The sequence below is a fragment of the Zalophus californianus genome, chromosome 11 (assembly GCF_009762305.2).
Source record: "Zalophus californianus isolate mZalCal1 chromosome 11, mZalCal1.pri.v2, whole genome shotgun sequence".
Taxonomy (NCBI): Eukaryota; Metazoa; Chordata; class Mammalia; order Carnivora; family Otariidae; genus Zalophus; species Zalophus californianus.
In genome coordinates this window covers 98,248,475-98,270,741 of record NC_045605.1, presented here as the reverse complement: position 1 = coordinate 98,270,741, position 22,267 = coordinate 98,248,475, and the positions used below count along the sequence as shown (strand labels likewise).

General features: G+C 47.2%; 2 protein-coding genes across 3 annotated transcripts in view; both read right to left on the bottom strand.

Annotated features, from left to right (window-relative positions):
• Positions 1 to 22,267, bottom strand: part of LOC113913981 (protein tyrosine phosphatase receptor type J) — a 58,737-nt gene that overhangs the window by 9,876 nt on the left and 26,594 nt on the right. For both annotated transcript variants that reach the window (XM_027578580.2, XM_035722759.1), the window contains exons 10-21: positions 20,465 to 20,755; positions 16,681 to 16,812; positions 15,049 to 15,259; positions 14,810 to 14,934; positions 13,538 to 13,625; positions 11,161 to 11,202; positions 10,618 to 10,626; positions 10,431 to 10,518; positions 7,318 to 7,408; positions 5,364 to 5,437; positions 5,125 to 5,259; positions 3,075 to 3,194 (exon numbers count right to left, since the gene is read on the bottom strand). In XM_027578580.2, coding sequence (XP_027434381.2) covers positions 3,075 to 3,194; positions 5,125 to 5,259; positions 5,364 to 5,437; positions 7,318 to 7,408; positions 10,431 to 10,518; positions 10,618 to 10,626; positions 11,161 to 11,202; positions 13,538 to 13,625; positions 14,810 to 14,934; positions 15,049 to 15,259; positions 16,681 to 16,812; positions 20,465 to 20,755 — 1,406 coding nt within the window. The remainder of the gene's footprint in view (positions 1 to 3,074; positions 3,195 to 5,124; positions 5,260 to 5,363; positions 5,438 to 7,317; positions 7,409 to 10,430; positions 10,519 to 10,617; positions 10,627 to 11,160; positions 11,203 to 13,537; positions 13,626 to 14,809; positions 14,935 to 15,048; positions 15,260 to 16,680; positions 16,813 to 20,464; positions 20,756 to 22,267) is intronic.
• LOC113913983 (elongin-C-like) lies at positions 21,144 to 21,595 on the bottom strand. The gene has a single exon (XM_035722761.1). It carries the CDS (start codon positions 21,519 to 21,521, stop codon positions 21,183 to 21,185), a length of 339 nt encoding a protein of 112 aa, XP_035578654.1. The 5' UTR covers positions 21,522 to 21,595; the 3' UTR covers positions 21,144 to 21,182.

Here is a 22,267-nt window from a genome sequence, read left to right as displayed (position 1 = left end):
CTACCACAGACCAAAACAGGTACCACCCAGGCTGGACCATTCCTGTCCCGTTTCAGCTGTGCTCATTATGCCCAGCCCTGGACAATGACCTCAGCCTCATAACTACAGCTAGACTGTAGGCATTTCCATCTCCTTTATGAAAGCCACCTTTTGAGGCTTATTTTTTTTAACATATATACATTACAAAAGCAGTGCATTCACATTGTTCAAAATATGGAAAAGAGAGAAAAGGCAGAGTGAGGGCGCGGGTACTGTGAAATCTCATACACACAAAGATGACATACACAAATTTAACCAAAAGTATTCATCCAAAGAAGGAAAGCAGCTGTGTGAGATGAGCAGACAGGCAGGGGTAGGGGGAGGTCAGACTTTTCAGCATTATCTCTGCAGAGGGGCCAGGGGGCTCAGGTTAGGGGTGACAGTCAAAAGAAACTTTTAGTTCTATCTGCTGTGTTCCCACTTTTTTTTTTTTTTTAAGATTTTATTTATTTGCCAGAGAGAGACACAGTGAGAGAGGGAACACGAGCAGGGGGAGTGGGAGAGGGAGAAGCAGGCTTCCCGCAGAGCAGGGAGCCCGATGCGGGTCTTGATCCCAGGACCCTGGGATCATGACCTGAGCCGAAGGCAGATGCTTAACAACTGAGCCACCCAGGCGCCCCTGTGTTCCCACTTTTAAAAAGGAAAATATATTCATGCATCTTGTGTAATTAAAAAGGAGTCTTAGGGGGAAAAAAAGTAGTATTTTACTAAATGCCATGTGGTATCCTGGAATCATTCGATCCTGGAACAGGAAAGGGCTTTAGTGGAAAATGTGAAATCCAAATGGAGTCTGGAGTTTAGTTAACAAAAATGATAACATCGTGGTAATTTTGTTTAATTACAATTAAACATTAAATTTTAATTACACATTAATTAAATTTACAAATTACAAATTAATTACAATTAAACAATTAATTAATTAATTGTTTAATTAATGATGTGGACAAATCCACCCATGATCCCCCTCCCGCAAGGGGATTCCCCTCCGCAAGCACTGAAAGCAACTGAGGATAATCCGGTCTGTTTAAAACGGGTGAAATCTATAGAAATAAGCATAGTATGAGGGTTTCTCAAGCACTGTGAATTGCATCAGTGTGTGGTAACAGCTTTGGCAGTACCTCCAGGGGAGGAATTGAAATATTAATGGAAGCCAGGACCTCTGAGACACAGCAATCAGTAAAGAATTAACACTTCATATACTATCCTGTATCTATAACTTATGGACTCCCCAAGGATCATTCTTGCAAATGAGAACCTAACCCACCAACCCCCCATAAAAGTCAACTCCACTGAAGTCTACTCCCAGGCTTTTCTTTGGTGCACTATTCGCAATATGCATAAAATTTTGTCTCCTGGTATGTTTCACTTAATTGCAATCTCACGTCTCCCCGTGGTAATTACGCATTCTTTGCAGCCATCATTTCTAATAGCTAAATAATGATACACGACTGGATTACCTAGAGTTTAGTTATCTATTCTCTGAAAGCTAGATATTTGAACAGGCTCCAAATCTTCCCTCCATTATAAAGAATGCTGAGATTCCTCTTTGTGAATAATAAGTCTTGTCCTATATTTCAGATTATTTCTTTAAAACAGACTCTCAAACGTGGAACCACCAGATCAAAGAAGAATGGTCATTTTTATATTTTTTATATAAACAGCAAAGGGTTATACCAATTTATGTGCCCACCAAAAGATATCAACGTAGTTTCATTGTCTCTATTTCTAAACACCCTTAAGAAAAAGGACACATAATCTGTCTTCCTGCAGTGCCTACACCATGTAATTGGATTTTTTTTTTCCAAAACTTTTGCGGGGTGAGGCCATGCATATATGCCCAGAAATCCTATTAACATAACTATTCTCATAAACTGCTCCCAACTGCAAATTGCCACTCCTGATGTCAGATTGGCAACCAAATAATCCAAAGGGGCTTCCGTTTATAACAAAAATTCCATAAACAAGTCACCTGAAAGTGGAAGTAACAGTTGCTGCTGCTGAGCCATGCTCCTAAGATTCATACTCATTCAGGAATAACGTACTATTAACAAAAACAAAAACGAAACAAAACAAAACACCAGACTGATAAAAACAGAGCACAAGCTGGTGGTTGCCAGAGGGGAAGTGGGTCAGGGGATGGGCGAAAGAGGTGAAGGGGACTAAGATGTACAAACTCCCACTTACAAAATATGTAGGTCCCGGGGATGAAGAGTACAGCATAGGGGATAGAGTCAATAATGTAGTTATGACGGTGTATGGTGACAGACGGTGACTAACATCACAGTGAGCACCGCATAAAGTATATAATTGTTGGGTCACTACGTTGTACACCTGAAACTAACATAGTATTATATGTCAACTACACTTCAATGAGGAAAAAAAAAATAACATGAACTTCCTCTTAAGAAAGTAAAGCTAAGAGGTGCCTGGGTGGCTCAGATGGGTAAGCGTCTGCCTTCAGCTTGGGTCATGATCCCGGGGTCCTGGGATCGAGCCCCGCATCGGGCTCCCTGCTCAGCAGGGAGCCTGCTTCTCCCTCTCCTTCTACTGCTCCCCCTGCTTGTGCTCTCTCACTCTTTCTGTAAGATAAGTAAAAATCTTTATAAAATAAATTTAAAAAAAATTTTTAAAAATGGGGCGCCTGGGTGGCTCAGTTGGTTAAGCATCTGCCTTTGGCTCAGGTCATGATTCCAGGGTCCTGGGATCGAGCCCCACGTCAGACTCCTGGCTCAGCAGGGAGCCTGCTTCTCCCTCTCCCTCTGTCTCCCCCCTGCTCATGCTCTCTCTCTGTATCTCTGTGTTTCAAATGAATAAATAAAATCTTTAAAAATTAAAAAAACATGTATTTAAAAAAAAAGTAAAGCTAAAGGTTGCTTTAGAGTGTAGGTAGATAGTTTCATTGTGTAAAAAGAGAGCAAAAGTATTTTTCTGATGCTTAACAAAAAATATTGGTTAATGTCAACCTAAAAATATCACTCCCAAACTAATATATGGTCCTTTTACCTGAGACCTATCCATCTTGGCCTCTTACTTACATTTTTCACCGTGAAGTCTCTGATGGTCCACTCTGGAAGAACAACTTCTGATGTCATTGCCACCATTATGTCCCCATAGTCCTGAGCCTGCTTGGAGGGCCAGTACTCCTCACATTTGGTCTAGAACAAAATTGCATTTTCATATAAAAAGTCAGGTCGCACCATCTGCCATCACTAAAGCCTCCCACGGGAAACCGGATATTGAAAACTGGTGTCAGAGGCTGGGTCAGCCCTTTAGTTGGGTTCTGTTTGACTCCGAAGATTGTTTTTTTAATTTAGAATTATTGCCAACTCTTTTAAAATTGGGAGACTTCTCATAAAAATCCAGATTTCTGGCTTCTCTTAAGAACTCAGAAGATCTGGCCCACCCTGAGCCCCCATTTCTGCATGAAAATGGATTTAGAGCAGAAGAGCCACTGTCCCTTCTCTGAGGACACAGTCCCCGCCAGCTCCCTTTGGCCCCGACAACAGCCAGCCCACAACTGTCCACTGAACTAAACTCAGACTGACCCATAACCCCCTGCAGCTAGAAGAAATGAGAACTTTCCCCAATACTTTTAGACTCACACTAATTACAATACAAATACAAACATCAATAAAGAGAATCAAATTAAATCACTCTGGGTCTTTGATTTCTATAAATCAGTGGGCAGATATAAACAGAAATAAAAATCAGGAAACCTCTGCTCTCCAAGAATATCTGAATCCCTAATTTGGCAAACGATTTAATACACACACACTCACACACACTTTTTTCCCCCTCCTCCCCCCTTTTCCGAGGTGTGCTCCACTGCAGGTGGCTTCCAAACCTGATTATCGGACTCACCCCTGGGAGGTCTGTTTTGCTTTAAAAACAGATGCCCAGACCCCACCTCCAGAACCTGTGACTCTAGCTCGGGACCTGTATTTGTTAAAAAGATCCCAGTTTCTAGACTGCTGCTCCCAGAAAGAACACAGGACTTGGAGACATGATGACATGGAGCTGATGCTCTCAGCTCAGCCTCTTCCCAGCTGGGTGTCTGTTGCTACCCTGTGAGCAAGTTCTGAAACTCTCTGAGGCTCTGTTTCCCCATCTATACAATAATTAGGGAGGAGCGTTGTCATAGGAAAGAAATAATATAAATGGAGTTAATTCACTGGCTCCCTTCCCTTTGCACCCAGAGCCAGTAAATCCACTCCTCTCCTGACTTAAGATAAACAACTGCCCACCTAAATTCATCTTCTTCGTGTTCCCCATTAATTTAACTACATGATTTTTATCTAACGGATATTTATGAGAATGTTCCATGGGCAAGGCCTGGGCTCAACGGCACCATAAAGTTTATTTGCATTCATAAACAAAGTTCTTTTGTTTGCATGACAGCCTGTTCACTGGATGCAAGGAAGTGAAGCAGAACACAAACTTCTGTATCACAAGCCACGTGAAGATGGGAACCACCTCTCATTGCTCATTGTTAATCTTTTCCTCTCCCAGCCCCAGCACCTAGCACAGCACCTTATACATCCTTGGGGCAGGACAGACAGCTGCTAAATTAAAGTGAAATGAAGAACATTAAAAGGGGAGAGCGGAGACTTATCTGAGGAGGAGTCTGAGATCTGGGATAGAGGAAGGGTTCCAGTGCTAAAAATTAGGTTTGATCACCAAGTTAGTCGAATCCCTCATCTCCCGGATGAAGATGCTGGCTGATGAGAGACACAAAACACCCCCATTCCCAGCACGGAGACAACCGGAGCCCCAGGAGCTTTGCGAGGAGCTAACCCCACTCCCGCGACTTGTAACTCTAGCAGCAGTGACCTCGTGAATAGAGAACATTGATGTTTATCCACAAAGGAAGGTAACAATAAAATACTTTAAAAAAAAAAAAAAAGATATGTTCAAACTTTTCTCTTAGAGGAGGAAAAGACAGAAAACAAGTTTTTAAGAAGAGAGGTGCTGATGTTTTGGGGAAGTGTTTTCTTTAGAAAGACAAATGCTTCTTAAGATACCCTTTCACCACCGTCAAAATGAACGCATTCATTTAATTTCATAATTTAAATAAAAGATACTTACCCTTCCCTGTTCGACACATTTGGTCAACATAACAATGGCATATACATTTTTCTCCCAAACCATACGCCAGAAATCTTTCAAAGTGTTGGGCAAAGGCCCTTGTGTGGCAATAAAATCTTTCTTGGAATGGTAACCCTAGAAAATGGAAAGCAACCCAAATTCAGTGTCAAAGACACAAGGAGAAGCCCTGAAGATTTCATCCAAACAAGTGGTGCTCTGAGCTCATCTCTTCCACTTACGGGCATGTAGTTGGCATTGACGTAGTCATCAGCTGAGTGGGTCTGGACGGAAAGCTTGACACGGGAAATATCATCTATGGCATTGAGAGAAAAAAGGTCCTCATTAGAAGCAAATGTGTGAAGAGAGTTACATACAAGAGAGAAAAGTACAAAATGGCAACACAGGGGCTCCTGTCACATCCTGAAGATGTGACACGTGGCATTTTACGGAGATGACTTTACTTGACCCTTAGAGTCAGCCCAAGTGACTGGCACAGAGGAGTCAGGCAATTACCCAGCAGAGCTACTCAGGAGCAGAGCCAGGATTTGAACCCGGGCAGCCTGGAGCCAGGGCCCAAGCTCCTCATCATGCCAGACCTCCTTCTTGGACAACACCAGCCTACTGCTATTAGCATCCTTGGGTGTGTGTCATGAACCACAGGATGCACTGAGCAATTTTACTTATTCCTCAAAACCACCCTATCAGCTTTTGTGTCCATTTTACAAATGAGGAAACTGAGGGTCAGCGAGATGAAGCACTGATGTCTGGTCAAGGGCACTCAGAATTCAAATCTAGTGTCCTTTCCACGAAGGAAAGGTTTGCATACTTTCTCTATTCTCATAAAAATGTCATTACAAAAAGACAGTACTGAATTCAAGAATGAACTGAATACATAAGACTACTATGGGTAGGAAGATCTAAAACACAAAGTCCTTGTGCTTTCATCTTAAAAACGCACACACAATTTATCAGTTGCATATAAACACTACCAAAAAAAAAAAAAAAATGCACACACAAGCCTACCCAACTCAAGAAATGAAATAATAAGGTTAGAATTTCAAATGTCAGGTGGAGAAATCAGCAGCACCACCTGCGTCTCCCTGTCTTTGATTACATACCATCTCCTCCTCCCCTGGACAAAACAGCACAATTCTAAACTCAGTGACCAACATGAGTTTCAGCCCAAAACTTTCCCAAACTCTGGATCTGAAATTCTCTGCAACATTCACAAGAACAGGCCAATGATCCCGAGTTAACCGTGAACGGGCAGTGCTGAGGCAGATCCCACCAGCCTGATTTTGAAAGCATTTTTCTTGGAACAAGGGTCAATGTCCACTGCCAGTACAAGGAGGGATGGTAGGGGGCATGGAGAGAAAGAAGGCAGAAGCTAAAAAATCCTGAATCTAAACAGAAGTTAAAGTTTTAGGTCGGAAAAGAAAAACACAGCTGACAATGTCTCTAAATGTCCTCGTGGAAAAATTATCAGCAGAGCCTATAAATTACAGCGACATCAGAACACAGCTGTAACCTATTGATAACTTCTTCGTGCCCTAATTCTCACCCAAAAGAGAGACCACAAAGAACTTTCTGTGGAGGAGGGTTTACATTTCATCTCAATGGATGCTGTGATAAATAATTCTCATTTTAAACCCAATTTGTTGTTATCCCCATCCATCAGGCAGACATTGTTACTTCTCAATATGTAAATTCAAATACAAGTCATGTTTAGCTCTGGAATGTACTCATCTGCCCACCAGAGATGTATCTGGACAAGCAGAAAGCATGACTCCCTGCCTGTCCTCCTACTCTCTTCCTTTTCCAGAACAATATTAGCTGAATTAACGGGCTTTAAGATAGAGGGGGAAAAGAGCACACACTCTGGCCCTTTCCCTGAAAGAAATGATAGACCTAATCCAAAGCCTGGCCTGCCATGGCCATCTGTGTGACTCTGGACCAGTCACCTAGCTACCCTGTGCCTCAGTTTCCTCATCTGCAAAACGAATATCCTACTGCCTACTTCAGGACTGGATTCAATGGAATATGCCTAAATACGGGGTTAGCACGCCGCAGGGGACTCATGAATGACTGCGGGCGTGGCTAGTCAGCATCTTCATCCCGCTCCCTTCCACTGTCAGAGGCGCGGCGGCCAGTGACAGAGAAAAGGGAAGATTGTGTAGAAAAAAAACAACTTACAGGGCAGAACGTTATTATAGCGATTCTTTCCTCTATTCTCAGCCAGTTCTGCCGCATATTTAGGTAGACTAATTCCAACGAGCTTCAGATCCTGAAAACAAAACAAATGAGTTGTCCGTTTATTTAGTGCCCGGATATTACTTATACTGAGCACAGAGCGTGACAGAACAAAGTGGAAATGCAGAGATGGTCGGGGTGAAACTGTGTCCACCAAAAAGATAAGCTGAAGTTCCAATCCCTGGGACCTGGGAATGCAGCCTTGTTTGGAACTTTGGTCTTTGCAGGTGTCATCAAAAGAAGATGAGGTCATACTGGAGTAGGTCGGCCCTTCATCAAGAGGACTGATGGCCTTAGAAGAGGAGAAGAGACGCCAACATACAGACACACGAGGGGAGCCGGCCATGCTGAGGTGAAGGCAGGCAGGGGAGTTAGGCTCCCACAAGTCAGGAATGCCTGGGGCTTCCAGAAGCTGGCTGAAGCCCGGCAGGATCCTCCTCTAGAGGCTTCGGACAAAGCACAGCCCTGCCAACACCTTCATTGTCCAAAATGACACTGGCTTCCAGATCAGTGAGAGAATAATTCTCTGTTGCTTGAAGCCACCCAGTCTGTGGTGCTTCGTTATGGCAGCCCACGGGAACTAATGCAGAGGATCAACTACAAGAGAAAGGATAGAAGGCAAGAAATCCTTGCCTTCAAGGAGCTTACAACCTGGGAGGGGGGTGTAGGTGAAAATAACTAACATTACAATGAGGCAGAACTAAATAAATGCTGGACGTCGGTGACAGGCAACACATGACAGATGAAACAGACCCAAAGACAGAGAATTTACATCCTCCTGAGCTGTGCTTTGAGTAGGTTGAATGGCGGCCCCAAAAAAGGCAGGCCCATGTCCTAACTCCCGCAACCTGTGGCTGTGAGCTTCTTTTGGAAAAGAGTCTTGGCAGATGGATTTAAGTTGAGAATCTTGAGGAGAGATCATCCCCGATTCTGTGGGTGGGCCTCAAATCCAATAACAAGTGTGCTCACCCAAGACACCCCTAGGGGAGCCACAGCCGGGGGGAGGAGGCCCCAGAGCGGAGACACAGCCCCAAGCCACAGAACACCTGGAGCCACCCGCATCAGAAGAGCAAGGAAGGGGATCCCCCCCGCCCCAGAGAGCCAGAGGGAGCACTGCTCTGCTGACACCTGACTTTGGACTTAGTAGAGCCTTTGTTTTAAGCCACTAGTTTGTGGTGATTTGTTATGGCAGCCATAGGAAGCCAGGGCAAATGGTGAGGAGATTGGACTGAGGCAGAGACAGCAGTAGGGGAGGTGTGCGGAGGGCAGCAGGGCAGGGCAGGGAGGGCAGCAGGGCGTGTGGGGAGGGCAGCAGGGCAGCGCAGGGAGGGCAGCAGGGCAGCGTAGGGAGGGCAGCAGGGCAGGGCGGGGAGGGCAGCAGGGCAGCGTAGGGAGGGCAGCAGGGCAGCGCGGGGAGGGCAGCAGGGCAGCGTAGGGAGGGCAGCAGGGCAGGGAGGGCAGCAGGGCAGGAAGGGCAGCAGGGCAGCGTGGGGAGGGCAGCACGGCAGCCGTAGGGAGGGCAGCAGGGCAGGGCAGGGAGGGCAGGAGGGCAGCAGGGCAGCGCGGGAAGGGCAGCAGGGCAGCGCGGGAAGGGCAGCAGGGCAGGGCGGGGAGGGCAGCAGGGCAGTGTGGGGAGGGCAGCAGGGCAGGGCGGGGAGGGCAGCAGGGCAGCGTGGGGAGGGCAGCAGGGCAGGGCGGGGAGGGCAGCAGGGCAGCGTAGGGAGGGCAGCAGGGCAGGGCGGGGAGGGCAGCAGGGCAGCGTGGGGAGGGCAGCAGGGCGGGGAGGGCAGCAGGGCAGCGTAGGGAGGGCAGCAGGGCAGCACGGGGAGGGCAGCAGGGCAGCGTAGGGAGGGCAGCAGGGCAGCGCGGGGAGGGCAGCAGGGCAGCGCGGGGAGGGCAGCAGGGCAGCGTAGGGAGGGCAGCAGGGCAGGGAGGGCAGCAGGGCAGGGAGGGCAGCAGGGCAGCGTGGGGAGGGCAGCAGGGCAGCCGTAGGGAGGGCAGCAGGGCAGGGCAGGGCAGGGAGGGCAGGAGGGCAGCAGGGCAGCGCGGGAAGGGCAGCAGGGCAGGGCGGGGAGGGCAGCAGGGCAGCGTGGGGAGGGCAGCAGGGCAGGGCGGGGAGGGCAGCAGGGCAGCGTGGGGAGGGCAGCAGGGCAGGGCGGGGAGGGCAGCAGGGCAGCGTAGGGAGGGCAGCAGGGCAGGGCGGGGAGGGCAGCAGGGCAGCGTGGGGAGGGCAGCAGGGCGGGGAGGGCAGCAGGGCAGCGTAGGGAGGGCAGCAGGGCAGCGTGGGGAGGGCAGCAGGGCGGGGAGGGCAGCAGGGCAGCGTAGGGAGGGCAGCAGGGCAGCACGGGGAGGGCAGCAGGGCAGCGTAGGGAGGGCAGCAGGGCAGCGTGGGGAGGGCAGCAGGGCAGGGCGGGGAGGGCAGCAGGGCAGCGTGGGGAGGGCAGCAGGGCGGGGAGGGCAGCAGGGCGGGGAGGGCAGCAGGGCAGCGTAGGGAGGGCAGCAGGGCAGCACGGGGAGGGCAGCAGGGCAGCACGGGGAGGGCAGCAGGGCAGCGTGGGGAGGGCAGCAGGGCAGGGCAGGGAGGGCAGCAGGGCAGCGTGGGGACGGTGAGTGTGCATGGCCGTTCTGAGGGAGGGGCTCCGGGCTGGTGGGGGTGGTAGCACACGGGGACGGAAGCACAGAAACGCCTTCCGCAGCACTTCACATAATGCTCAGGAATGGACCTGGGCCACGGCCCCCCATGCCAGCCCCCACAGCTTCCCAATTATTCCAGTTAACAGCCCTCAGACTGAAATGCCCAGTTTCTCTCCCTCTCTCTGCATAATCTTCATTTCTCAATGAGATTAAACACACAAACCACTAGCAACGGAGGTACATCTAAGTGCTCCCAGCCCACACGGCCACAGTGGACCCCTGGGGGACACGCAAGAGCTCCTCTCCCCTCTAAGAGGGCCACCTCTCATCCAGCGCTTTTCCCGTGCAACAAACATGGGTGGCTTCCCAACTTTCAGGAGACAGGTAAAGCAATTAAAAATACATTATTTACAATCACGTACTTCATATTCTTCTGCAAACCCACAGTTGGAGTCCGCTTGTTGTTTCTTAAAGTAGGCCTCGAAATTCTCCACTTTGATTAACTTGGATCTAAGAAAACAGAACAACTTAGGACTTTTTTACATTCCATAATGTTCACGCTCAAAACAGAAAAATACAAGGTATTAAAAAATTAAAGCAGCTACTCACTTTTTAGGTCTTCATCATAGAAAGGGAAAGGAAAAAAAAAAGCCATTAGAAACACCGACTCAATCTTGACTCTAGAGATGATAGTAAACATCTTCCCAAAAGAACAAAAACCATAGTAATAAATGGGGAGGGAGGGTCACTATAACGTTATTTACAAAACACTGAAATGTAAATCAGGAAATCTCACTTCTAGATCCTCTCATGTAACTCATTGGCTTTGTGACTTCCAACGAGGTCTTCTCCTAGATATTGATAACCCATTTCTTTTTTCTTTTAAATCACAAAATACATATTTATTGGTAGAATATGGAAGTAAGGTTTTACTTGCCTTAGTAGAACATGGCAAGGAAGCTACTAGCTTCAGGAGACTAATAAACATAGATTCCTTCCAGAAAAACAAAGCTAGCAAGAACTTCTGGATGATCATGGCCAAATGTGTCAGTCAGAAAAAATGACAGCAAGTTCCACCAAAACTTCTCTAGTCACTGAACAGATTGGAGGATTAAATGTCTTAAAATAAAGCTCGTAACTCCAGAGACTTACTTAATTTGAGAAAAGGATACTTCATTATTCTTCGCATCTTTCCTGTTTTAAAGAAACAAAGACCCATTAAGACCAAAAAAGGGTAATTCTGGGCTTTTCCCCTTTCATGTATCTACAAAATGCCTTTTTTATATATATGACACTAAATCCTGTTCCCTAATACTAAGCTTAGAGGTCTAGGCAGCAAACCCTGGTTACAAATCTGTGAAGTAACTCTCAAACCATCCGAAAGTATGGAATGATCTTGCTCAGGCCACTGTCAGAAATATCTTTGGGTAAATGTATATCAGCAGCATGACCCTTTTGTAAAGCCAGAGTCATTTTTTCATACTGTTCTTTGAGAAAGCCTTCCTGATAAGTTAATGGAATAAACCAGAAAATATCTCCACTATAGGTACGGTGGTGGGGCTCCTGGCACTCTCCTGCATTGCTGGCTAAATCCCATATTGGTGTTTAAAAAAAAAAAAAAAAAAACCCGCCTTCTGGAGGGCAATTTGTCAGTATGTATCAAAACTGAGGGGCACCTGGGTGGCTCAGTGGGTTAAACATCTGCCTTAGGCTCAGGTCATGATCCCAGGGTCCTGGGATCGTGTCCCGCATTGGGCTCCCTGCTCAGCGGGAAGCCTGCTTCTCCCTCTCCCTATCCCCCTCCCTCCTGCTCGTGCTCTCTCTCTTTCTCAAATAAATAAATAAAATCTTAAAAAAAAAAAATTTGAAAGCAGGCATCATACCCACTGAGCCAGCAACTGCCCACTTTGGAATTTAGCCTAAGGAAATAATCATGAATGTGTCCAAGTATTTAGGGACAGGTTAAGTAACTGTGGCAAAAAAACAAAACAAAACCAAAAACATCAGGAAAATTGAATTATTTTAGAGTTGAATACTCTGTATCCACTTAAAACAAAGATTTGAAGCTGTCCACAATGTCTTAAATAATAAAGCAGACTAGAAAATGATACATGTGATTCCGTGTGTGTGTGTGTGTGTGTGTGTGTGTGTGTGTGTGTGTGTATTCATGTGTGAGTTTCACAATTATATCAATGTTAAATGTAGTTTTGTGCAGGTGCTGTGATTATGAATTACCTCATTTCTTTGCTCTTCTTCTCTTATTTTGTCTTTTGCCACAAGAATGTATAACTTTTATTTCAATAAGAAACAATAAAGCTGTTTTGACCCTTTCCTCACACACACCAAAAAATTTAAAATCTGCCTGTCAACCCAACAGGGCAAGATGGCGGCAGAAGAACCTGGCGCGGCTGTTTTAAGGAACTCGGAGCCAGAATGAAATTCCCTGGCTGGCAGCACCTGATGAGTGCAAAAGAATCCCAGCAGATACACAGGCTTCACCCGCCCCACACATGGTCAGACAGGAGAGCGAGCAATGAGATGCAAACACCGGGTTCAAGTTCATTTCCACACTTCCTACACTTGGCTTGTGTGTCCTCACAATGAGGCTTTCAAGACCTGCCTCCTAGACGATGGACTCTGAGAAACAAACTGAGGGTTCTAGAGGGGAGGGGGGTGGGGGATGGGTTATCCTGGTGACGGGTATTAAGAGGGCACGTTCTGCATGGAGCACTGGGTGTTATACGCAAACAATGAATCATGGAACACTACATCAAAAACTAGTGATGTAATGTATGGTGATTAACATAACATTTAAAAAAAAAAAAAAAGACCTGCCTTCTAGAGCCCCATGAATATGAGAATTGATGGGAAAACACAAATCCAGGCACACAGTAGGCACTCAAAACAGAGATGCTATTTTTACTATTTACGCACCGTATTTATCGAACGCTCCTCGGTGTCACATCACAGATTATTGTAGACATCGAAGCTGCCTATCTGCTAGTCAGAAAGCGCATGTGTTCAAACTTACCAATTCTAAAATGAAATCTCTTACCACCACACAACTGGCCCGTGAACCAGAAGGCACGGTTTCAAGGGAGCAGCCTACGCCGCAGTGTCTGCTGGGACCTGATGCTGGCAGGGGCTGCAAAGCAGGACTGGCCAGTCAATAGAGAGTGTGGGTGGACGGGGACATGGGGGCCCAAGACACCAGTCCTTCCAACTGTGTGAATGTCTGAAATTTTCCATAGTAGAAAGCTCCCTTCAAAGGTAGAGTATGGGGCAGGGGAGGCCTGGGTGGCTCAGTCGTTAAGCGTCTGCCTTCTGCTCAGGTCAAGATCCTGGGATCGAGCCCTGCATCGGGCTCCCTGCTCGGCAGGAAGCCTGCTTCTCCCTCTCCCACTCCCACTGCTTGTGTTCTCTCTCTCTCTCTCTCTCTCTCTCTCTCTCTCTCTCGCTCACAAATAAACAAAGAAAATCTTTAAAAAAAAAAAAGTAGGGTACTATCATCAACAGAAGTAACAGTCACCTTTTCTTTCTCCAGAAGATGAAGCCTCCCACAGCCACAATTACCAGGGCACCAAAGATGCACCCAAACACTGCTCCACAGATGACACCTGAGAAAAGTCCAAATGGGAGGCACTTCAGAAGGTGCTCACGAACTAATAACACACTGTATGTTAACTGAATTTAAATAAAATTGAGTTTTTAAAAAGAAAAAAGATGTTCACAAACAACAGGCCCGGAGTCCTCAAATCAGAATGTGTGTGTGTGTGTGTTAAATACCTTTGGACATAAAATTAGTCTAGGCATTTGGGAGCCAGGTTCCCAGCCCCGGCCCACCTCTAATGGGCTGGTCTTGAGAAAGTCTCGGCTCCCCTCCCCTCGGGTTCCTCAGCTGCAAATGTAGAGAACTGCACTGTCTGTGACTTTCGAGTTGTTCTTACTGCTGATGTCCTTCTTCAAACAAAATCGCATGCAGCAGCCCAATATATAACATAGAAAACCAGGCAGAAACGCTCTTGTGGAGGTAGGGTGGGGGCAGGGAGGGTGTCAGGACTGGAGCGACCCCTGTTTAAAAACCACTAGACAAAATGTTCCCCACAGTTCCTGCTACCTCTGAGTCTGTGGACTAATGCCCCGTACAAGCAGAAGGACCTACAGCACTGTGCTCAAGTGACGGAAAACCCGTTTGTTTACTGGGCAAGGGGGAGGGGACTCCCTGAACTTTGCTCCTGGGGCTTCTTTCCCAAAGCCAACAACTGTCAAGTATAAAAACCAGACAAACTAACAAACCAGTTCATCACTTTGTCTCCGGCCTGAAGGTATATACCACCCCCTTGGGTCCCTGAGGCTCCCGAATCACTTCATTCTGTGTGACAGAGGACAGGCATGCTTGACAAGGAGTCTGAGGCCTGCCTCTACGCAAGTCACTGCCCTTCTCCGGGCCTTCACAGCCTCGTTTCTCAGAGAGGAGCTGGACAAGATGACTTCTGCGGCTCCTTCTGACCCTCAAGTTGGAAGGTTTTATGCTCTGAAAGTCAAATGGTGTGCCTGGCACGTGGGCACACAAATGACCACACCGAGAAAAAAGGACTCAGTGTGTCTGCAAAGTGGAAGGGCAACCGACATTCGGGGGGCGGGGCCTCCTTCCAGGAAGCGGAGGTGGGTCTTGATGGCCACATGACATCTCAACTTCTGGGAGGAGCAGCCAGCCCTCCCAGGGAGCCAAGGGAGGCACGCAGACACCGGAAGCAAAACCCCCGCTGAAATGTTAACAGCGCTGTTGTTCTTTCTCTACCTGGATCCTGGGGCAAGAAAACTGCATCTGAATAGGGACCGAAGGACACGTAGCTCTTGGCCCCATCTATGAGTTCGTTACTGTGAAGGTTAAAGGTGATGTTGGTGAAGCCGGCCACACAAGCCCTATGGGATGACAAGAAGGCAAGAGGTAGCTGAGACATGGCCACCACCCCAGGCATGGAAAGCTTTGCACTCACGAGGCTCAGCCCCAAAGGGCAAGAACCACTAGGCCATTACCGATAGGAGCCCAGGGGTTCCAGCTTCCCATTGTAATAACCGTGCGTGGTTGACTCGTTCCCAACATCGACTTCGTATTTCAAGACTTCAGCCAAGCCCTGAGAACGTCTCTTTTCTTCTGTTGTTATGAGGTATGTCACGTAAGTGTCTGAGGCCCCCTTTTTGAAATCCTCATACGTATATGTCAAAACATCTGCAGACGGGTGAGCAGCTAAGAAAGGCACACGGGGAGAAAGTCATAAGCAAGTGATTGCCGACAGAGATAAGTTTCCCGGAACGCGTCTGAATAATGGCATTGACACTGGGCGGTAACGGTGAGAGCTGCCATCTCTCACATGTGCGCTCTTGTGTCAGGCTTTACTTATATCAAGTTCTACGTGCCTTACTTACTTAATCTCTGTGTACTAAACAATGTCACTGACAATAGTCTTCTCACGTGGGTTTACTACCCCCATCTTACAGGTGGGAAAATGAAGGCACAGAAAACTAAAAGGACCTGGGCCCAAGGCCACACTGCATACACAGTGGGGTTGATTTCCAACCCGGACCATCGACTTGGCACGTGCGGTCTCATCCACCACAGGCTGGTATTGGTCACTCTGGTCCCTCCGAAATATTGCCTCCTTCATTCAACGACATCTAAGCTTGGATTTTTGCTGAAAACCTTCGCCACAAAATGACTTGAAACAGACCCAAAATGAAAAGACAGAGAGACTGAGAGATCTCAGCATCAGTTGTTGAAACTCTGCCATGGGTTTATGACACCAGCAAATTCCTTGTCTTCCAGGATCCCCACACCCCTTACGGGATGCTTGACCTCTCAGTCCTCGAGGAGGTGAGGACAGTACCATGGGCTGAGAGAATGGGCAGAGGCAGCACTGCATTGTTCACATTTCAAGAATCAACGAAAACAACAACACTTGGCCCTGAAAACCCAGCCTTGTGCAAAGCACCCACATGCAGCTAACAAAGGGGCGTGTGAGCCACCTCCTCTCTCAGCTGTCAGGAAGATTTTTGCACGTTCCCACCACAAACGCAGAAATCATTTTCTGTTTTCCTTCAAGAGAAAGCCACCCTTTGAGTATGATGTGTGTGCGCGCGCGCGCGTGTGTGTGTGTGTACGCGCACGAGAGAGAGAGAGAGAGAGAGAGAGAGAGAGAGAGAGAGAGAGAGTTGGTTAAGACTAACATTTTGTCACCTAAAAGACTCTGTGCTGTAAAAGAGAAGAAAAACCTAGGTCAGAGGTCAGCAAGGTATGAACCTACAGGCCAAATCCAGTCGGTTGCCCATTTTGATAAATAATATTTTATTGGAATAGCAGCACTCATTCTTCACAAATCCTCTGCGGCTGCTCTCAACCCACAGAGCCAGAGTCGGGTAGCTGTGAGAGAGACTGCATAGCCCGCAAAGCTTAAACTATTTGCTCTCCAGCCCTTTACAGAAAGTCTGTCAACCCTGACCTAGATCATTGGGCAAATAGCTCACCCACCCCCTTCTGAGTGCCAAAGCGTGGGTGACAGTGTAAAAACAGACATGTATTTGTATCTCCAATGTGCCTCAGTGGGCACAGGAATGGCCCCCGGTCACAGCATGGCTTATGGGCTGTTTAACCCATAACTGACCCCTCCTTACCATTCCCAGTGGTGAGAATGAGCGCATAGGCTTTGATGGGTCCGTGGCTGGCTTCAAACCCACTGAACTCAACCTTTACTGAATTGTGACGGATGGACGTGATATTTGGGGATCCATCTGGTGAAGGGGGGTCTGAAACAGAACAAAACGAACCAAGATTACCCACCATTTAAAACCAAAGAGGGAACAAAATTATTAAGGAGAAGTTTGCTGCTGTGCCCTCAAGCTCTGCCCTTGCTCTGGGAGTGGTGTGGGGGGCTCATGCAGAGCACATCCAGAGCAAGAGACAGGGAAGGAAGTGGGAGGCAGAGACAGCAGATCCCCCAGCTCATAATGGCACCTTTGGCGTGCCCAGCCACACGCCCTGGCAGGCTCCCAGCAGCCTTGTTGTTTGAACACAACCTGCCTTTCCTATCTTCCCCCAGCCCCTTCTGACCTAGAGAACTGGGATACACAGAGAGCGAGAGAGAGCCTGTGCGGCTGGAAGTCTAAGGAGGGAGCCATCTGCAGCCACTTGCCCACCACGTGGATGCGGCGCCAGACAGCATGGTTGGCTAAGGACAGTGATGGAACAGAGAGCCCTGGAGAAAAGCAAAACTGACATAGAGAGGATGCACTTTCTCCTGAGGCCTGGCTGTGTTCCTGGTCCACATTCTTCAAACTAAAGTCCTCATTTATTTTGCTGGAGTTGGTTAAAAATGCCACCTAGAAAAACCCGACTGACCCTCTTCCCAGAAACCAGAAAAGCCCACGCAGGAACATTCCATGCACAACCTTCATGTTGATGTGCCTCCGCTTTCTGAACTGAGCTTCTGAGGTCAGCCTCCGAATTAATACAAAAGGAAGAAAATGCTGAATTAAAGATGATCCTTCTCCACACACACACACACACTCTCTCTCTCTCTCTCTCTCTACCTAAATTTGTCTCTCACATAGAGTTAGAGTGTTTTCATTACTGTGGTCAAGATTCAGGGAGACTGAGAACACTGAACAAAAACACATAGCGTGGCTCTCACATTTGCACCGCCCAGCACGGCAGCCACCAGCCACACGGAGCTGTTGAGCTCATAAAACATGACCAGCCCAAATTCAGGTGAGCTAGACACAGACTGGATGTCAAAGACTCAGCATGAGAAAAGAATCTAAAATAACTCATCAGTAATTGACTTCATGGAGAGTACATGTTGAAATGAGACTTTTACTATACTGAGTTAAATAAAATGTGATTTAAATCAATGTGGGCTCTTCCTTTTTACTTTTTTTATTTTTTAATTTTTATAAAGATTTTATTTATTTATTTGAGAAAGAGAGAGAGCAGAGAGAGTGAGCATGCATGAGTGGGCAGGGGAGGAGCAAAGGCAGAGGGAGAGGCTGACTCCCCGCTGAGCAAGGGAGCCTGACGCCAAGCTCCAGCCCAGGATCCTGGGATCACGACCTGAGCCAAAGGCAGACACTTAACCCACTGAGCCACCCAGGTCCCCTTTTTTTTACCTTTTTTTAAATGCAGCTCCTAGGAAATTATTTTCTACTGGACAGCACAGCTTTGGGCAACCTCTCAAGTAACTGACAGCAGTGACCACTTGGGGGCACTATCCCCAAGTCTAACTGTCAACAACCCAACCTGGCTTCCTAACCCAGGCTCCCAGGATTCCCCTCAGTTCTTTGCCTTCTAGCTGCACAGAGGGGACTAGATCGTCAGGAGCATGCTAGCTCATCCACCTGCACGGCTGGAAATCCTTTCCCTCTCTGCTTATCTGAATCCTATGCTCCAGGGACCCTGTCTCCCTTACTCACCAGTGTCCCTTACCCCGGGGCATAGAGTGAGCAACTAACAAAGGATGGCTAAAAAACCATCGCTCCATTTCTCCAAGATTTACCCATCCCATACCTCTCAGAGAAAATACAGCTCCGCTTTTATGCTAAATAAAAGATGTGTTAAATTTGTATGTAAAAATTCATCTGCGGAAAGGGGGAAACCTGCGCAGCTCAGATGGTTGAGCGATCAACTCTTGGTTTCGGTTCAGGTCATGATCTCATGGGTCGTGAGATCGAGCCCCGCATCAGGTTCCAGGCTCAGCCCAGAGTCTGCTTGAAGATTCTCTCCCTCTACCCCTCTTTCCGCGCCTACCCCGCCCCCCACTCTCTCTCTCTCAAACAAATAAATAAATCTTAAAGAAAAATTCATCTGAGGAAAGGGAGAGCTACAGATTAAAAAGTAAGAGAATTCCTGGACTAAAGAAGTGGTCATTATCCAAACCAACCATACTGTTCAGCTTCAGAAACAACTATTTCTGACAAGTTCCTTTTCTTCCCTAGACACTGCATGTAGCCCCAGAGATACCAATTCAGACATGGCTTACGTTCCTCAGTGGCTGAAGAGATGACGTTATAAAACAGAACTACAAAAAAGGTTCATTATTTCTATTATGTTCTAGAGTGCTGCAGAAACCCAAAGGAGTGTGACCCAGGCCATCTGATACAGTTGTGTACTACACAACTCCAAGGAGCCCCATGCACACTGCAATCCCTATGAATGGTGTCCCCTGGAACTGTGTGATGCACAACCCGAGCAGCCATACGTGGCCATACGTGGCCGCTCTCAAGTGGTCTTCCATACACATTACCTCATCTAATTTGTATAACAGTCCTGAAAGCTAGTATTCTTTCCCCTTTTTATAACTAAGAAAAACAAGACTCATAGAGATTAGGTAGCTTTTCTGAGATCACACAGCTGATAAAAGGCAGAACTTAGAATCAAACCCAGGTCTGCCTGTCTAAATCCAAGGCTCTGTCCACAGAACCCCTCAACCACTTTTCAAGTCAGTGTCCCTGTAGTAAGAGACCTTCTTCTCTTACTATTACAACCACAGAGTCTCTGGAAAATTTCCAGAAACATTCCGATACCCTAAAGGAAACATACCCAGGGGTCAAAAAGCACAAAGCAAAACCACCCCACCACGTTGATCTAAGATGTAACGTAGGCAAAGACATGGCGAGGAAAAGACAGATAAAAATGAAGCAAAGCTGTAAGAAGCAACATTTTTCCAAGTACAAAAAATAAGGACAATGAGCATGAAAAGTTTCACCAGTGGGATCCCCTGAACAGGAAGTGATTCCCGTTCCCCAAAATAGCTGGGAAGCTTGTCAATATGGACTCGGGAAATATGAGTCTTGACTGGATAGGTGATCATGGTGAATAAAAGTACTGTTCACTTTTTAAGTGTGATGGTAATAGCAATGTGGTTCTGTCTGAAAGAAAGGGGAAAGGAGCCTCTATCCAGGAGGAATACTTCTTGAAATATTTATAAATAAAAGTACAGAATGACCAGGACGGGTCTCAAAGTAATCCAATCAGGGAGGAGGGGATCTAAATGAAAGAAGATTGGTCAAATTCTGACAAATATCCAACTGGGTGATGATGGATATAGGGGTTTCTTTATCCTTTCTTCTACTTCTGTATCTGAATATTTCTATGAAAATGCTTTCTTTTTTAACGCAATAAGGGAACTTACCACTTAAAAGAAAACGTGGCAATGAATTATTCTGTAAAACAAAGGAAACTTCTGGAATATTAAAAATGAGTCCCTCTTACTCTATGCTTTTTAAGACTAGATTTCTATAGAATTAACAGTCTGTGCCAACAAAAACAAGTATTTTAGCAGAAATTTAAAAAGAAATACAGATTTCTAGGCCACACTTGCAGATCCACTGGGTCGGCATTCTCCAGAGGTGACCCCAGTGCCACCTGCGCCCCACCCCCCACCGTCGCCACCACAAAGCCTACCTGTGATGCCAGTGAGGCAGGTGTTTTGGGCGGGAGACGCCATCTTGTTGCAGGAAGAGGCAGTGATGCTGATGTTGTAGGAGGTAGAAAAATTCAAATATGTGACTTCCGTCTTGTACTCAGTGCCGTTCTCTGAGGAGCAGCTCTCCAGGTCTGTCACATTTTTCCAAGCTCCTCTGCTGATCTCCAGCTGGAAGCCCATGTTGGTGCCGGGAGGGCAGGCCCACTTGAGAATCAAGGTTGGCTCTTTGGGGACAACTTCGCAGTGGAAGGAGGCTACTGGTGCAGGATCTGCAAAGCAAGCACAGCTCATCATGACAGTCTGGGACTCGTGCCTTTGCAAACACTGGCCCTTAGGGCGCAGCAGAATCGTGGCTCATCTGTAATGAGGAGAGAGCCATGAGGTACGGCAGAAGACGCAGAGGCTGACCTGGAATCAGGCATTACTAAACTGTGTGACCTTGGCTCAGTCCCCCAACTAAGCCTCAGCTGCAGGACTGTACGGGGATTATATGAAACAGTGGCCGTCAGTCACCACGCTGGAAGAGAACAGGGCTCCATGAGAGCTCACTGCGGCGTAACGGTACGGAGGCAGCAACAACTTCACCCGCGGTCATCTCATCTTGGGGCCCTCCTGACAATCCTTCTGGAAGAGGTAGGATTTTTTTCTTTTTTTAAATACTGAAAAAAGTTAACAGTTTATTATAATTTATTTTATTTAACAATCTAGGAAGTTCGCAGCCATCAGCAGTTCCAGTACAATTTCAGGTGCAATGGGGAATTCAGGAATCTCTGTGGAGCTGTTAGTGTAGCGAACCTTGTAGGTAAAATACATGCATACTTTTGACAGCACATGTGAAGGAATCTCTCTAAAATTGACTGCCTTAGTTTCGTTCTCAGCAAACTGACCTGGGCCACTCAACATGGCTTTTATTGTTCCAGATGTTAGTGCATGTTCTCTTTTTACAATAAATTCATGACCATCCGAAGATATCAATTTGACATACATGGCATCAGGGCCTTCACAGCCACCATAGGTTTTCTCTTCTCCATCCATTATGTTCTTATGAAATTCTACTTTACTTCCACAGGCACGTTAGTAGTTTCTCGTCAGCCCTGCAGCCACCACAGCCACCGCACCGGGTCCCCGCGCACCGCCACAGCCCCTACTCCAGGGCCGCCCCCCCCAACCCCCAGCTGCCTGCTGCCTGGAAGAGGTAGGATTGATGCTGTCCCACTTTGCCGACGAATCAGCGGAGGCTTCGAGAGGTTGCGTTAAGTCGCTAAAGATGACATGGCTGGTAAGCAACAAAGGCAAAACTGGACCCCAGGTTTCCTAAGTCCAAGTCCAGGGTATTTTATGGACACACAACATGCTGAATAATCAATGGTAAATTGGGGTCAGTTTCTTCATCTTTAAAATGGGGTGTTAGGGGTGCCTGGCTGTCAGTCGGTTAAGCTTCCGACTCTTGATGTTGGCTCAGGTCATGATCCCGGGGTTGTGGACTAATGTACTGGGGGAGAGTATTATCACCACTTCAGTGCTGCAGTATTTTACAGCAGGAAAAGCACTAACAAATCACTTGGTGCACCTACCACATTCTCCACCAGATGCCTGGAAAAGTATCTGCCCAATGCACACCTACCCCCACAGCTCCTCTTCCGGCCGCCCCCAGTCATAAATGCTCATCCATATTTTTCTCTTGTTATAGGCTGCAATGATTATAGATAAGATAAATATCAGCAACGGAAGCCACCCAAACCCCAAAGATCAGTGTCCAGACCAGGTGGATGGAGCCTGCG